General features: G+C 36.7%; 1 protein-coding gene across 1 annotated transcript in view; it reads right to left on the bottom strand.

Annotated features, from left to right (window-relative positions):
* RNF17 (ring finger protein 17) overlaps positions 1 to 17,837 on the bottom strand; it is a 164,553-nt gene that overhangs the window by 95,737 nt on the left and 50,979 nt on the right. Inside the window, exons 10-16 of the mRNA XM_014528174.1 lie at positions 16,795 to 17,099; positions 15,907 to 15,996; positions 14,310 to 14,468; positions 11,005 to 11,194; positions 10,016 to 10,184; positions 8,564 to 8,754; positions 6,990 to 7,131 (exon numbers count right to left, since the gene is read on the bottom strand). Of these exons, the coding sequence (XP_014383660.1) occupies positions 6,990 to 7,131; positions 8,564 to 8,754; positions 10,016 to 10,184; positions 11,005 to 11,194; positions 14,310 to 14,468; positions 15,907 to 15,996; positions 16,795 to 17,099 (1,246 nt within the window). The remainder of the gene's footprint in view (positions 1 to 6,989; positions 7,132 to 8,563; positions 8,755 to 10,015; positions 10,185 to 11,004; positions 11,195 to 14,309; positions 14,469 to 15,906; positions 15,997 to 16,794; positions 17,100 to 17,837) is intronic.

Here is a 17,837-nt window from a genome sequence, read left to right as displayed (position 1 = left end):
ACCGGGTGAAGGGGAGCTATGGGGGAAAAAAGAGGAACAACTGTAATAATCTGAACAATAAAGATTTAATTAAAAAAAAATCTTCAGGAAGCAAACTGGAACACATGGAAGTATCACCCTACCTGACTTCAAATTATACTACAGAGCTATGATAATGAAAACATGTTATTGGCAGAAAAACAGACGCACAGATCAATGAAACAGAATTGAGAGCCCAGATATAAAGGCACGTGTATATGGCAGATAATTTTCGACAAAGGAGCCAGAAACACACAATGAAGTAAAGAAAGCCTCTTCAATAAATGCTGCTAGGAAAATTGAAAAGCCACATGCAAAAAATGAAACTAGATTACAGTTTGTCAGCTTGTACAAAAATTAATTCAAAGTGGATCAAATATCTAAATATATTATCTGAAACAATAAATTACACAGAAAACATAGGTACTAAACTTATACATCTTGTTCATAGAGAAGACTTGATGAACTTGACCCCAAAGGCAAGAGAAGGCAAAAATAAATGAATGGGACTATATCAAACTAAAAAGCTTTTGTGTAGCAAAGGAACCTGACAACAAAGCCAAGAGGCAACCGACCTAACGGGAGATGATATTTACAAACAAAAGCTACAACAAAGGTTTAATATCCAATATATAAAAAGAACTAAAAAAATTCAACATTTACCAAACAAACAATCCAATTAAAAGATGGGCAGAGAACCTGAACAGACACCTCTCCCAAGAAGACATACAAATGACCAACAGATATATGAAGAGATGTTCAACCTCATTAGCAATTATGGAAATGCATATCAAAACTACAATGAGATACTACCTCATACCTGTTAGAAGGGCTGTTATCAACAAGACAAGTAATAACTAGTGTTAGAGAGGTTGTGGAGAAAAGGGAACCCTCATTCACTGCTGGTGGGAATGTAGACTGGTATAGCCACTATAGAAGACAGTCTGGCAGTTCATCAAAGAATTAAGAATAGGGTTATCAGCCCTGGCTGGTGTGGTCAGTTGGTTGGAACATCATCCCATACACCAAAAGATGGCTGGTTAGATTCCAGGTTATGGGTTCAATCCCCAGTTGGGGCATGTGCAGGAGGCAACCTACCAATTTTTCTCTGTCTGTCTGTCTTTTTCTCACTTCCTCTCTGTAAATATCAATAAAAAGAATGGAGTTACCATAGGACCCAGCAATCCAGCCCCTGGATATATACCTGAAAAACTCAAAAAACATGTATTTGCAAAGATATCTATACTAATAAAAGGGTGATATGCTAATTAGACTGGACGTCTTCTGGACGTCCTTCCAGACAAAGCCACGGTGGCGGGGCTGAGGCAGAGGCAGTTAGGGGCCATCAGGCCAGCAGGGGAGAGGAGTTAGGGCAATCAGGCTGGCAGGGGAGAGCAGTTAGGGGGATCAGGCAGGCAGGCAGAGTGGTTAGGGCAGGCAGGTGAGCAGTTAGGAGCTAGATGTCCTGGTTTGCAAGAGGGATGTCCAACTGCCGGTTTAAACCATCAGTCGAACATCATCCGAGGGGTCCCGGATTGGAGAGGGTACAGGCTGGGCTGAGGGGACTCCCCCCACCCCATGCACGAATTTCATGCACCAGGTCTCTAGTCTATACTAATAAGCAGACATCTTCCGGATGTCCATCTGGACAAAGTCACAGCGGCTGCGAGGACCGGGGCTCAGGCAGCTAGGGTTCAGGCAGCTTCGGGGGCCGGCAGTGGCAGGAGCAGTGGGGTGATGGGAGTGGTGCCTTCCCCTGATCAGCCTGGTCGCCTCCCACAGAGGGAGGCCAGAGGCAGCAGCAGTGATGGGGTGATGGGGGCGGTGTCTTCCCCTGATCAGCCCAGTTGCCTCCCACAGAGGGAGGCCAGACTGCGACTTAGGCCCGCTCCCAGTTGGGAGCGGGCCTAAGCTGTCAGTAGGACATCCCCTGAGGGCTCCTAGACTGTGAGAGGGGGCAGGCCAGGCTGAGGAACCCCCCCGCCCGTGCACGAATTTTCGTGCACCGGGCCTCTAATCTATAATAATAGAAGTGTAATATGCTAATTAGACCAGACAGCCTTCCAGACAACATTCTGGATGAAGCTGGGGCTGCAAGGCAAGCCTGGGTCCCAGATGCCTGCCAGCGGCCGGAGGAAAGCCCGGGTCCTGGGTGCCAGAGGGAAGCCGGTGCTGGCAGTCAGGGGAAGGAGGGCCTACTCTTGCATGAATTTCGTGCATCGTGCCTCTAGTATATATATACCCCTATGTTCATTGCAGCATTATTCACGGTGTCCAAGACTTGGAGACAACCAAAGTGTCCTTTGATAGAGGATTGGATAAAGATGATGTGGTACATATACACAATGGAATACCACTCAGTTTTTTAAAAAGATGAAATACTGCCATTTGCAACATGGATGGACCTTGAGAATATTATGCTGACAAAAGTCAGTCAGATAAAGCTAAGAACCATATCATTTCCCTCACATGTGGGATATAAAACAAACTCTTGGACATAAACAGCAGTGTGGTGGTTGCCAGAAGGAAGGGGATTGGGGGGGCCTAATATATGATGACGGGAAGATGGTTTGACTTTAGGTGGTGAGCACACAGTGCAATACACAGAATGTACACTTGAAACCTATCTGATCCTATTAACCACTGTCACCCCAATAAATTTAATAAATTTAAAAATACCTAGGTGTTAATTTAATCAAAGAGGTAAAAAGCCAGTAATTTCAAATTTATAAACTAAAGGAAGAAACTGAAGAGTATACAAATAAATGGAGCATATACCATGTTCATGGATATAAAAAATTAACATCATTAAAATGTCCAGCCTGGCCGGTGTGGCTCAGTGGTGGAGTGTCAGTCCATGAACCAGGAGGTTATGGGTCAATTATCAGTCAGAGCAAATGCCTGGGTTGTGGGCTCATCCCCAGTGGGGGGAATGCAGGAGGCAGCTAATTGATGTTTCTCTCCCACCAATGTTTCTCTCTCTCTATCCTTCTCACTTCTTCTCTCTAAAATCAATAAAAATATATTTTTTAAAATGTCCATTTTACCTAAAACAATCTATAGAGTCAACGCAATTCCTATCAAAATTCCAACAGACCTAAAACAAATAATCCAAAAATTTATATGGAACCACAAAAGATCCTGAATAGCCTCAGCAATCTTAATAAAGAGGAACAAAGTTGGAGGTATCAAGCTACCTGATATCAAACTATACTACAAGGGTCTAGTAATCAAAACATCATGATACCGGCATAAAAACAGACACATAGATTAATGGAATAGAACAGAGAACTCAAAAATAAACCCATACCTAGATGGTCAGTTAGTATTTGACAAAGGAAGTCAAGAAAATACAATGGGGTAAAGACAGTCTACTAAATAAATGGTGTTGGGACAATTGAACAGGCATATGAAAAAAATTTAAACTAGGTGTTTAATTAAACTAGGCCACTTCTAACAACATATATAAGAATAAACTCAAAATGGATGAAAGACTTAAATAAAGACTCGAAGTCATGAGACTCCTAAAAGGAAACACAGGCAGTATAATCTCTTGACATTTCTCTTAGCAGTATTTTTCTGATATATCTCCTTGAGCAAGGGAAACAAAAGAAAAAACAAAACAAATGAAACTACATCAAACTAAAAAGTTTTTGCACAGTAAAGGATACTATCAACAAAACAAAAAGACAGCCTACTGAATGGGAGAACATATTCGCCAATGGCACATCTGATAAAGGGTTAATATCCAAAATCTATAAAGGACTCATACAACCCAACACCAAAAAAAACTCCAAACTGAGAAGGCTAACCCCTATTTTGTAAAACTACTGTTTGGAATTCTCTGCTATTCTTTAGACAGCCTCTTATTCTAAAAAAAAAACTTTGCTTTCTAGCCTGCTCTAGCCTGCTTGAATAATGAGGAAGATAAACTTAGCTGTCTGACCTTGTAAGCCAGAGACTAGATATGCCCATACTCTCAATGCCATGCAAGGTATATTTTTTAATTGGATAGAACTGTGTAGTTTCCAAGGCCACCAGCGAGATAACCACTAAGCACACATAGGGCTGGCTCTTTAATAAAAAGGGAAGTTATGCTTGTAGCTCTGCTTAGAATTTGAATTCATTTTCTCTAAGCCCACCGCGGTGAATAAAGTGTGACTCCAAACTCTCTGAGCATTGCTTGATTTATTCTGGTTCTCTGTAACAAAACAATCCTATTTAAAAATTGGCAGAGGACCTGAATAGACAACTTCTTCAAAGAGGACAAACAGATGGCCGACATATGAAAAGATGTTCAACATCACTAATCATCAGAGAAATGCAAATTAAAAGCACAATGAGATATCACCTCATATCTGTCAGAATGGCTATCATCCATAAACCAACAAACAAGTGTTAGTGAGGATGTGGAAAAAAGGGAACCCTCGTGCACTGTTATAGGTGGGAATTCAGACTGGTACAGCCATTATGGAAAACAGTATGGATGATCCATACTGTTTAATTTTTTAAAAATTAAAAATCAAACTACCTTATGACCCAGCAATCCCATTTCTTGGTATATAGCTGAAGAAACCCACAACACTAATTTGAAAGAATATGTATACCCCTATGTTCACTGCAGCAACCCAAGTGCCCATCAATAGATTAGAGGATAAAAAAGCTATCATACATATATACAATGGAATATTACTTGACCATAAAAAAGAATGTACTCTTACAATTTGCAACTGCATGGATGGACCTAGAGCAGTGGTTCTCAACCTTCTGGCCCTTTAAATACAATTCCTCATGTTGTGACCCAACCATAAAATTATTTTCGTTGCTACTTCATAACTGTAATGTTGCTACTGTTATGAATCGTAATGTAAATATCTGATATGCAGGATGGTCTTAGGTGACTCCTGTGAAATGGTCGTTTGACCGCCAAAGGGGTGGCAATCCACAGGTTGAGAACCGCTGACCTAGATGGTATTATGTTAAGCAAATCAGTCAGAGAAAGACAAATACCATATGATTTAACTTACATGTGGAATCTAAACTATATAAATGAAAAAAAATACTAGATTCAGATTCATAGATACAGAGAACAGACTAATGATTACCATAGGGCAGCAGGGTTGGGGGACAGAGTGAAAAAGGTGAAAAGATTAAGAAGTACAAATTGGTAGTTACAAAATAGTCATGGGGATGTAAATTATGTATGGTGCCAGGTGGGTACTGGAATATATTGGGGAACCACTTTGTAAAGTACATGATTGTCTAACCAGTGTGCTGTATACCTGAAATTAATACAAAAATAATATTGAAAAAAATTAAAACAGATTATACTGTAAACCAGCAACTGGACTCCTTGTTATCTACCTAGGAGAGACCCAAACAGACCCATGTTCACAATAGCATTATTCAAAATAGCCAAAAGGTTAAAACAATCCAAGTGTTTATCAACAGATGGATAAACAAATGTGGTATATACATACAATGGATATTAGTCAGCTATAAAAAGGAATGAAATTCTGATACATGCTACAACATGTAAACAACATACTAAGTATAATAAGGCACACAAAAGGAAAACTAGTGTTTGTTTCCCACTTATAGGTATCTAGAATAGGTAATTCACAAAGAGAAAGTAGAATAGGTTATTAGACACTGGTGGAGTGGAATGGGGAGTTACTGTTTAATGGGAATGGAGCTTCTGTTTGAGAAGATGAAGTTCTGGAGAGGAATGGTGGTAATGGCTTAACAACATGGGGAATATACTTAATGGCACTGAGCTGTATACTTAAACTGCTAAATTTTGTTATATATGTTTCACCTCAATTTAAAGACATTAAGTAAAATTCAACAGAAGAAATACATGTAAGTTCTACTTAGTGCCATATAGGGAGATTTCCACAACTCCTATGGGGAGGTGGTATAGCGTGGTGAAATGTTTGAGGTGACAGGTTCTGAATGAAGCTGCACTGCCCAGTTCAATCCTGACTCTATTCTTTGTAGCTGTGTGACCTAAGGCAAGTCGCTTCGTCCCTCTGGTTAGGCTCCACATCTAAAGGAAGATAATGGCATCTTTCTCATAGGGTTGTTGTGAAGATTAATGAGTTAATTCACACATAGCATTATGGCACTTAGAATGAGTTAATTCATATAAAGCACTGATGTAAAGAGATCAATAACAATGAACTCATTGTTGGTAGCTACCTAAACCCACCAGTCACACATCCAAAATTTAATATGAAATGTCTTTAATCTGAAACTATTTTGGTGTTCAAATTCTGAAAATTACCTAGTACTAATTCATAAATTTTCAGGTATACATGATCAGAAACAGGTTTTATCATTTTATTTTGATTTGTCAGCTCTATGTGTTTTCCTACAGTTGACTCTTGAACAAACGGGTTTGAACTGCATGCATCCACTTATATGTGGATTTTTTTTTCAATAAATATTGTTAAATGTATTTTCTCTTCCTTATGACTTTCTTAATAACATTTTATTTTTTCTAGCTTATTCTATTGTAAGAATACAGTATATAACACATAAAACATACAAAATATGGTAATTGACTGTTATTGGTAAGGTTTCTGATTAACAGTAGGTTATTTATTAATACTTAGATTTTGGGGGGAGTCAAGTTATACACGGATTTTTTATTGTATGGAGGAGGGGTGAAGGTAAGCATTTCATGCTGTCCAAGGGTCAAATGTAGATTTCAGATGGTAGCAAGAAACATTTATACATTATACATCCTTTACTGTCTCTTTCCTCCACATATCACTAATTTGCTCCTTTAATTTACTAAGTCATGTGCATTTGTTATCCAAAGTTGCAGCCACAAAGAAACTTAAATTTATAGTAGGTTCATAACGGTTTATTTGCTCTAAAATTCATACTACGCACTCATTTCTGTTATACATTTCTACTTAAAATTTGCAAAAATATTTTGTCTCAAAGGAACATTATATACTTACCAACTGAAGATAGAAATCGGTAGGACTATTTATATGACAAACCATAACTGAAACATCTGTCATTTCTTTAGGTAAAATAGGTGGATGATAGTGTAAAATCATATTTTTTTCAGAATGACTTCTTGGTGAGTGCGACCTAAACCTAATTAAAAGAATAATTAAAAACATAAGCAGGAGCCATTTTCTTGAAGTCTCTTCTCTCAGTTACTTGATCTGAAGAAAGGACTTGCACATATACTGATTTATCTACCAAGAATATTCCCTTTCCAATTGCTCTCTTCTAACTTGTAACACTTCTTGGTATTGTCTCCAATTATCAAACCAGGTTAAATAAGATGTCAAACCCTGGCCAGTGCTGGTCAGTGGTTAGAGTGTCGGACCACACACCAAAGAGTTGAGGGTTCGATTCCCAGTCAAGGGCACATACCTGGGTTGCAGATTTGATCTCTGCCCTGGTCGGGAGGCAGGCAATCAATTGATGTGCCTCTCTCACCTCTCCCCTTCCCCCACCCCCCATCGCTATTCCACTTTCTCTACAGATCAATGGAAAAAATATCCTTGGGTGGGGATTAAAAAAAAAAAGTCAAGTCTCAAAACTCAATAATTAACCTTCAAATTGGTGTTGGAACATTTTCGAGCTGGATCTGTAAGCTCTACTCATTGAACTGGTAACCACTCTGTGGTAGCAGTCAATGAGGACAGTTGTGTGCTCTCCATGTCTCCTCCTTCCGGCTCCCAGGCTCTACTCTTATTTTTTCAGAATGGAACCTACTTGGTTCACTTCCAGAGTTGTGTAATCACTCAGGACAGAAAGTATCTTCCACTATCTCTGTGGTAACTTAGTCATCTTCATTCATCAGAGATGAAGAAGGAAAGGAAGTTATAGTACCCATTCTAGAGTCATATATTAAATACCGAGTGGTTAGAATATTGAAGTCAGGAACTGTCAAACTACAATTCTTGAAATCCTAGTGTAGTTGCTTGTGATCTTATCAAGAGTATAAAAAATGTTCAGTAACTACAAATAGTTTCTACTTTGAGGTACCTTGCTTTCTCTATTTCCATAAATCAAATGATCTGAATGTAGTTTTCACAGACAATTTGTAATTAGAAAACTTGACAGCAATATTTTAACCTCTTACAGCAGTGGTTCTCAACCTTCCTAATGCCGCAACCCTTTAATACAGTTCCTCATGTTCTGGTGACCCCCAACCATAAAATTATTTTCGTTGCTACTTCATAACTGTAATTTTGCTACTGTTATGAATCGTAATGTAAATAGCTGATATGCAGGATGTATTTTCATTGTTACAAATTGAGCATAGCATAATTAAAGCATAGTGATTAATCACAAAAACAATATGTAATTATATATGTGTTTTCCGATGGTCTTAGGCAACCCCTGTGAAAGGGTCGTTCGACCCCCAAAGGGGTTGCGACCCACAGGTTGAGAACCGCTGTCTTACAGAGTATGTTGAGGTTTACTTTGGGCAAATAGTTTTAAAGGTAAAATCTGCTATTCCAATTTATAGCTATTATCTCAAAAAATATTTAAGGTTTAATAAATTACTTACCTGGCCAGTTCCATAAATACTAATGCATCTCTAAGAGACACGGGCATGTCACTGCTTATTTTATTGGTTGGTGGTTTTTGCAGATCTACAATAAGCACACCATCTTCTTCTCTAAAAACTTTCATTAAAACAGCCTTGTTATTTACCATTTTCAAAAATTCTACTTTAGCTTCTTCTCCCCAAGCTTCATTCTGTGTAAAAAGTTAAATTATAATGTACCTCATAATTATAATTAGCTCTAATGTTACAATATTCTGAATTTAGCTTTAAACCAACCAAAGTCTGAAAATCTGAGCAGAGGCACTGAGCCAACCACAGATATTAAGTAGTAGCTGAGGCCACAAACCTAAGGACAGTCTTAGGGATGCATGCAGTGTGGGTCATACTTTGATTTATAAATACTGTCTCAAGGTTCCATAGCTACTGCACTTCAGGACTTAGTTTCATGTCTGAATATTAGTATGAAGATTATAAATATTTCAAAAAAACCCAGTATTATGTATGAATTTTCCACTTAAATGAAGAAAATTCAAAAGACAATTTTTGAAGTATAATGAAAGCCATGAAATAGAATCAAGGTATTTCTAATCATCAGTTACCTTAGTTCTCATTACTAGCAATATGTGAAGTATACACTACTTAAATAATAAAGAAAAATATTCACTCATTGGAAAAAGGTTTTTTAAGTTGATTTTTGAAATTTTAAGTAGCTAAACGTAAAGTAAATTTTAAGGATTAAAAGTACACATTCCTTAAAAACAAAAATTAAAACATCTTTCTAAAGATTTTATGAGCATAAAGGTAAAGCCTACTCAGAATAAAAGACTTAAAAAAGAACAATTTTACCACTCTGAGGAAAATACCAGTCTATTATTTTTATGTTTCCTCCTAGTTTTTTATTCATCTTTCAAATATCTGCTAAATGTCTACCATGTGTTAGATGATCTGTTACGTGCCTGGAGTACAATGATGAGCAAAGACAGACTTCTTTCATAATAATATAACAACCTGACATGCATCCTTATCTCCTAGGAGTTTGCAATGTTGCTGGGGAATATGCAGATATTAATAAATAATACAAAGCAGAATGCTATATATAGAGTAATGAACAAAGTGCCACGGAAATAGTGAAGAAATGTACAGAAATACAAACCACAACATATTTTATTTCTCCACACTTATTTGACTCCAAAACTTAGTGGTTTACTTGGATATTTCACCTATAACTATGTTCATATATGCTTATTCCACTCAATTTCCCACTAAGAACATTTCCAGTTGTGGAAAGTGAAGTTCGTCTCCCTTTTCATTGGCACTATCAGATTATTATGTAAATGTATTTATTAGAATTGTTGTCTTAAACCTACACTCAGCAATCTGACTGGCAATAACTAGCTAAAACTGGAATACTGTAGCCTCTGAAGAAGAAAGCATAATGTCAGTTTTACTTACTGAATTCTGTGGAACAATGTCCTTCAATGAGCATGGCTGTGCTAATGGCTGGAAGTCTTTCAGCAGCCCTTCAATATATGGTTCAGACTTCCTTAGGACCAGACATAAGTCATTTAGTACTATATGTTGCTCAGCAATGTGTTCTGATTTCACATGGGTATCACCAACTCTAGGAAGAATTCCGGTAACATTTTTTGAAAATAATGCTTCAAACCCAAACTTGCTTTCCCCCGTAAAAGTTATGCATTTCTAAGGATACTCTCCTTAGGTTAAATCTTCTAGAAAGTTATAGTCTAGTTCATACTTCCTTACAATATAGATTTAATCTAGCTTTTAAGTACAGACACTGTTGCTACCTATATAATTAAATCTCAGTTGCCTTTACCTGAATTGTCTTTCATATATCTACTTAAACTTAAGGGGATAACAATGCCCCCGAGGAGAAATCTATTTATTTATAAAGCTATGACCATTAAGTAATTAGTGATCATGCAGTAGTTAATACTGGTCCTTACTACAGAAAGACTTTCAGTTTGTTTAATTTTCCTAGAACACTGAGGGAAAAAACATTTTTGAATATCTAGAATGAGCTAGACACCATACCACTTTAACATGCATTAATAAAATTACAGAAAACTGATTAAAATTTTTGCTCACAATCATCCTGCAGCTAAAAAGGAACTATTTTTATGCATAATTCCCCTGCTTTGAAGCACCAAAGAAGAGTACTTAAGTTTGGATACATCAAAAAGCTCCTTTTCCAAGTTCCCCATCCATTAACACTGATAAATGATAATACTGTACTAATTTAATTAGTAAGATAAATTATAGAGGAAACTTAAGAAAGTATATGCCTTGAAAATGAAGAAATATAAATTACTCCTCTCTACCCTTTCCCAATTTCCTTTATTCTTTAGTATCGACCCTCTCCCCAATCACAAATGTTTCCAAGCAGGCCAGGAACACACAATAATTATAAAGTATCATACCCTGCAACAATTAGGACTTCAGAATTTCCAAAATCCACCATGAATATCTGTATTAGTGCAACTTCACTGACTGAAAATTTAGTTGGACTACAATGTTTTCTAATATTTTCATTTTCTATTGGAATTAATTCAGTGATAATTCCTCGACACCACATTCCATTTCCAATACTGCTGACAAATACTGTTGCACCTAAATAATGAGGGAGACAAATCATTATCAATGTTAAGGGAGAAAGAATACCTACTAAGCTCTAATTTACAAATGTGTACATTAGTTCAACTACTAAGAAGTCTTAATTAATTTATCTACTCATACTATAGTACTGTGTCAAGAGCTATAAGAAGGGTGAAGGTAGTATAGTACAATGATGGCGAACCTATGACACGCGTGTCAGAGGTGACAAGCGAACTCATTTTTTTGGTTGATTTTTCTTCGTTAAATGGCATTTAAATATATAAAATAAATATCAAAAATATAAGTCTTTGTTTTACTATGGTTGCAAATATCAAAAAATTTCTATATATGACACGGCACCAGAGTTAAGTTAGGGTTTTTCAAAATGCTGACACACCGGGCTCAAAAGGTTAGTCATCACTGGTATAGTATGACAGTTTCTGTTATACAGAATCTTTTGAACTAAATGGGGAGATAAAAACAAAAAATACTCAGCAATCACTTTTTGAGGACCTATGTTTCATGAACTATAACAAAGATGAATGAGAGCATGCTGCCATCAAGACACTCAAGAAAGGCCCTGTCTAATGTTGTTAAGTGGTTAGAGCGTTAGCACCCACCAGTCTCAAGTATGATTTCCCGTCAAGGGCACATACCTGTGTTTCGGGTTTGCTCCCTGCCCCGAGTAGGTCGGGGTGTGTGCTGAAGGCAACCGATGTGTCTCTCTAACAGTGATGTTTCTCTCTCTCTCTCCCCCCCCCGCCCCCCATCCTCCTTCCCTTCCACACTCTCTCTGAAAAGCAATGCAAGAAAATACCCTCGGGTGAGGATTAGCAACCACAACAAAAGAAGACACTCATGAAACACAGGCAAATAAATGACTCTAATACATTGTACTTATAACAATAAAGACCTTCTACCCTTGTGCATGTACACACATGTATGTACAGATATACACATACTAAAATCTGTAAAATACTTTGGTAACATAAAAAAGAATCAATTACCTTCTCTTGGTTATCGGGAGAGTAAAGAAACAATGAAAGGCAGAGTGTGAAATGACAAAATTAAATTAATACACAGTGGAACTGAGAGAAGGGGAAGATGAATCAAGGACCTAATAGCAGAGAGATCAGATGAATTACAAATTAATAACTGGGGAGGGCAGAGAGCAAGAAAGAAAGAGACCTGAATTTGAATGCTTACTATGAGCTCAGCAATGTTCTTAGTATTTTATGTTTGAACTCACTTATTCCCTCAACAAACCTGTGGAGATGGTACTTCCATCACATAGATGAGGAAACCAGGCAGAGAGGTTGAAAAGCTAGCCCAAGCCACATGGCTACTTAGAAGTGGTAGGAGGAGAATGCAAGTAAACTTAGAGCCCATTCTCTTAAAAACTAAGTTATGCATCACAGAAAAATTTGGTAATACTTGATCACTGATTATATACAGAGGGCTGCTGAATAATCCCCTTTAATAAAAACAGGATAGTTGAGAGGCACATCAAGGTGGCCCTTTAAAATTTTAAACTCTACCAAAACATTTGTTTGGCCTTCAGATTGTTGTGGACCTTCTCTTACATTTATATACCACATAACCAATATTCTTAGTTTTAAGCTACATATATTAAACCATTCTTTCTTGCAACAGATAAGAAAAAAACCTGTTAAAAGCCATTTGTTGTTATATATAATGAAGAACAGGTAGGAAAAGGGAACAGCCTTCTAAAGTATCATATCACATTTCTCCCCTTCTCAAAATATAAATGAGTATTTAAATCATGTGTACTTACCTTGAAATAATAATTATTCTTAAAACAAAGGATGACTTTTTGGCTTTCTTAGAACATTTTCTGAATGTAAGCTGAGGTCTTTTGTGCACATACTAAATTTTGGAGAATTATTTGCACCATAAAAATTAAGTTTAATACTATACTTCCCTCCTCTTACTCATAATTTGTTATTTTTTGTTTTAAAATTATTAATTTTTGTCAAAAGTATATGATAATCCTAGGCTTCTAATATTCTGTTAAGCTACAAAGATGAGCTGAGAGTTAATTACACTTTTAAAGAACTACTATATAAGGCTAAACAGATAATACTAAGTCAAGCAAATCATATCTTCCTCTTATTACAGAGTGAAATCAAATTTAGTCAAGAGGGTTATAAGGAAAATATTTGTTTTTTTAAATATATTTTTATTGATTTCAGAGAGGAAGGGGGGACAGAGAGAGAGATAGAGAGATACAAACATCAATGATGAGAGAGAATCATTGATCGGCTGCTTCCTGCACGTCCCTAATGAGGATCAAGCCCGCAGCCCAGGCATGTGCCCTTGACCAGAATTGAACCTGGGACCCTTCAGTCCCCAGGCCGACGCTCTATCCACTGAGCCAAACCAGCTAGGGCACGAAAATATTTGTAAGGAAAGCTTAATTATGGCAAATTACACATACCCTTAGAATTAGGATAGAACGATGAAGTTTCCCAACTACCTCCATGAGGTCCTAAGCAATGGATGCTGCTGTCCTCCTGCATCTCATGAAGCATTCAATAACATCCTCAACATTCACGTGTGGATGTCAAGGGACTGTCACACTACGAGGAATCATCTTAGAGGGACAGTTTCCCCTGGAGACAAGGGGGCAAACTACTTAACTCCCCTGCCCCGAGTTTTATCATTTAAACAAAACTCATCTTGCTCCATAACAGAGTTTTTGTGTATATCTCACTCAGCAGTCAATTTTAATATTTAGCTAACTTACCTAAACAAAATTAAACTTATGTTTTTTTTATTTTTAAAAAAATATATATTTTATTGATTTTTCACAGAGAGGATGGGAGAGGGATAGAGAGTCAGAAACATCGATGAGAGAGAAACATCAATCAGCTGCCTCCTGCACACCCCCTACTGGGATGTGCCCACAACCAAGATGCCTGGGACCCTTTAGTCTGCAGGCCGACGCTCTATCCACTGAGCCAAACCGGTCAGGGCATAACTTATGTTAAATAATTTCAAAACTTTCATGCTTGGAGTACAAATCTGTATTATACATTTATCTGGGCTGGCCAAATATTACAATATTTACATAAACCTGACATTTTAACTTGGAGTAATATTTCATTACCTAGCTCCAAAATGTCTGACGGATCAAGGTGTAAACTCTTATTGCAAAACTGATTGACCATCTTTTCCAATACTGTTGCATCATTTATTTGTGAATACTTCCGAATGTAGAAGTGGCAAGGATGTATTACATGACTTACAAAAACTAGCTCTGGAGAACCTGGATAAGAACATTTAAACCACATTAATAAACCATAAGTTAGGAAAATAATTCACAAAAACTGAATTCAATATCCTCTAAACAAATAATAAGTGTTTTGTGGCACTGCAAATTCTAGAACACTTAGGTCCCACAAGAGTCCAAACCCAAATTAGTAATTAGACAGCTAAAACAAATAGATCACACCTTTGACAAATAATTCTTTATCTATCTGAACTGCACATATTTTACTTGTAAAAATGTTAAGTAAGCAGAATTGCAGTTCACCTGGTAGATTCTAATGTCAGTTGTATGTTTTAACTCCTTTTTATTACAACAAAACTTCAGAATTTATTTATGAATATTTGGAACTTAGAACCCCATTGATAATGATTAGGTTTCTACTTTAGCCTCCCAAGCCCTGTTTAATCTATACTATACCCAAAGAACTAATAATTAGTTCATAACCCCTCTGAATCCAAAATCTTATCAGGCTAGAATGGGGTGAAAAAAAATGTCTGGGCAAAGTCAATATATTGAGCAACATTTGCAGCGGTTCTCAACCTGTGGGTCGCGACCCTTTGGGGGTCGAACGACCCTTTCACAGGGGTTGCCTAAATACATCCTGCATATCAGATATTTACATTACGAGTCATAACAGTAGCAAAATTACAGTTATGAAGTAGCAATGAAAATAATTTTATGGTTGGGAGTCACCACAACATGAGGAACTATATTAAAGGGTCGCGGCATTAGGAAGGTTGAGAACCACTGATTTAGGGGAAGATGAGTGTGTTTTGATGGAGGCAGGGATGTGGCAGAGTAAAAGACAGTGAGGGATTTCTTGTATATAACAGTAATTAAGCCAAATGTTGCTACTGATAAGAAAAGATCTCTGGAGTATAATGTTAAGAACACCATTCTGTTTTAATTCCTTTCTTATAGGTTTTAATAGGTATGCTATGTTTTGTGTAAAAAAAACACAAAAAATAGAGTTAGAAAAATAATATATGTATATCTGTTTGTATATGCATAAAGAAACTCTGAAAGGGAGAGATGAACAGGATGGAATGGGTTAGAAGAAAAGTTTCACAGGGTATTTGAATACATATATTTAATTTTTGAAAAATGTCGATGTTTTATCTAGTAAAAATGTTTAAAAAACAACCTCTAGGAGGACTGGAATTAGAGATACCCAATAATGGATCGTTATCTAATACAAATCACAAAATATAGCTATATTGAGGATGGGGTAAAGGGATATGTGTAACTGGGAAGACAGCTAGAGAAGTATGATATATTTCAGAAACATTTTTGCCAATAACCACCAAAACTTTTAACACTGAAAAATAAGTTTTAGTTATCAGTAAAATTCATTTTACTCATTGCCTCACACTACATAAGAATTACTATACATACAGTAAACTCCACAACATCAAGTTCAGAGTTGTTAAAGTACCTGCTTTTGACCCAAAAGGAGCAGATGATTTTTTCTGAAGAAGCTTGTTTGGATAGCTAGGTGTCCCCGTAAGATCATCTGTGAGGCATGCTTCATCAAAAGAGCAAATAAAGGCAATTATACTAATTTTAAGTTGACAATGGTATACTATTTTTTAAAAAGCTGTACCTGCATGGACAAAATACTGGAAAGGCAAGACTCCTTGCATCAGTAGATAATGTCATGAGAGGCTTCTTAACTCACTGAGGTATCAGAGATGATTACACATTAGAACTGAGAAAGCAGCATGTCCTTTATGTCTTTTTTCTGTATGCAAGTGTCATTCTGGAGAGTCCATCAGTGAAACTAATGTGTGTGGAAGAGAACCAAGTGGGTCTTAAAAATGATCCTCAAGAAGACTGGTAGTGTAACTACACACAGTAGTATCTTACTGTCATGTTAGTGGTGAGAACACCAACACTGGAAATTTAATCAAATCATTACGATAAATTTAAATGTTACAAAAGAGATGCTATTACATTCATGATAGTTCATTTTTAGAACAGATTATATCTAAAATTTAAGAGAGGCTGTTCTTAAATTTAAAGACAAAGTCATGGGATTGTTTCTACAAATCTCATTTATATTTTCATCTTTTATACAAGGTTTTTATGTGGAACATTAAATAGTCAAATACCCTACTTAAATAAAATATCAAATTTATATCTGAGTTTACCTATATTATTGCACTAAAAATAAAAATTATCCTACTTTAGAAAACGTGACAGTAGGGGAGTAGTGTAAGCTAATAGTAATTCCTTTCTGTGAAGTACAGGGACAAAAGGTACTAACTTTGTTTCTAATTACAGACATGATCTACTTTTTCCTTGCTTTTGTATTGTCACTCACTTTCCAGGTTTTCTTCAATAATTTCTTCAATGATCACATCAGGGCTAGATCCCATCTGGGGTAGAGCAGCAATGCTTTTAGGGGATGTTGTTGCAACAACCTCTTTCTGTGGCTGAAAGTTTTTTGCTTCCAAATGCACATCATCAGTTTCGGGTTGCAAAGGAGGTGGCAGGGGTTCATTAGTTAGGACAGGCATGTCAACCTTTTTCTTTGCTGGCGATGGGAATGTATCACGACAAGAAAATTTCTTTTCGTGATTATATTTCTTTTGAAGATTCTGGCCAATTTCATTTTCTTGGGGGTATCTGTTGAAAACAGAAGCACACATCTACTTTAGATCACTTAATAAAGTCTCTGTGTCCACCCTCAAGCCATTTCCTTTCCATAGGACAGTTAACACTTGTGACACACACAAAGGGGTAAAGTTATACAGGTGCTCAGGACACTTTTAAACAGTTTTCTTGCAATATAATTGACACAAAAGAAAATTCATTAAATTTTACTAAATTCACAGAGTTGTGCAACCATTACCACAATCTAATTTTAGAACATTTCTATTATCAACCCACACCCCCCCCCAAAAAACAAAACAAAACAAAAACAAACTATGGCCCATTCCCAGCCCAGGGTTGGAAAAGGGTAACAAGAAGTGTAATTAATGGGACGCTGAAGAAAGGGCTTGACAGTCACACCACAATGATCTGATCCTAAAAGAGCAGTGGATATACGTTTTCAAAAGAAGTCATTTTGATTTTGCTTAGGTGTTTGGTTTTAAATTATGTTAAGAGTATTTCTTCTTTTAATTCACTGGCTTAAAAATAAAGTGTAGGAAACTCCACACTGTCTTCCACAAAAGTTAAAAATGGAACTCCCATTTGACCCAGTAATCCCATTTCTAGGACTATATCCCAAGAAACCAGAAACACCAATCAGAAAGCATATATGCACCCCTATGTTCATAGCAGCACAATTTACAATAGCTAAGATCTGGAAACAGCCTAAGTGCCCATCAGCAGATGAGTGGATTAAAAAACTGTCGTATA

This window comes from Myotis brandtii, unplaced genomic scaffold (genome assembly GCF_000412655.1).
Source record: "Myotis brandtii unplaced genomic scaffold, ASM41265v1 scaffold62, whole genome shotgun sequence".
Classification (NCBI taxonomy): domain Eukaryota; kingdom Metazoa; phylum Chordata; class Mammalia; order Chiroptera; family Vespertilionidae; genus Myotis; species Myotis brandtii.
Note: the sequence above shows the minus strand (reverse complement) of the source record. Positions and strands in the feature narration are given on the sequence as shown.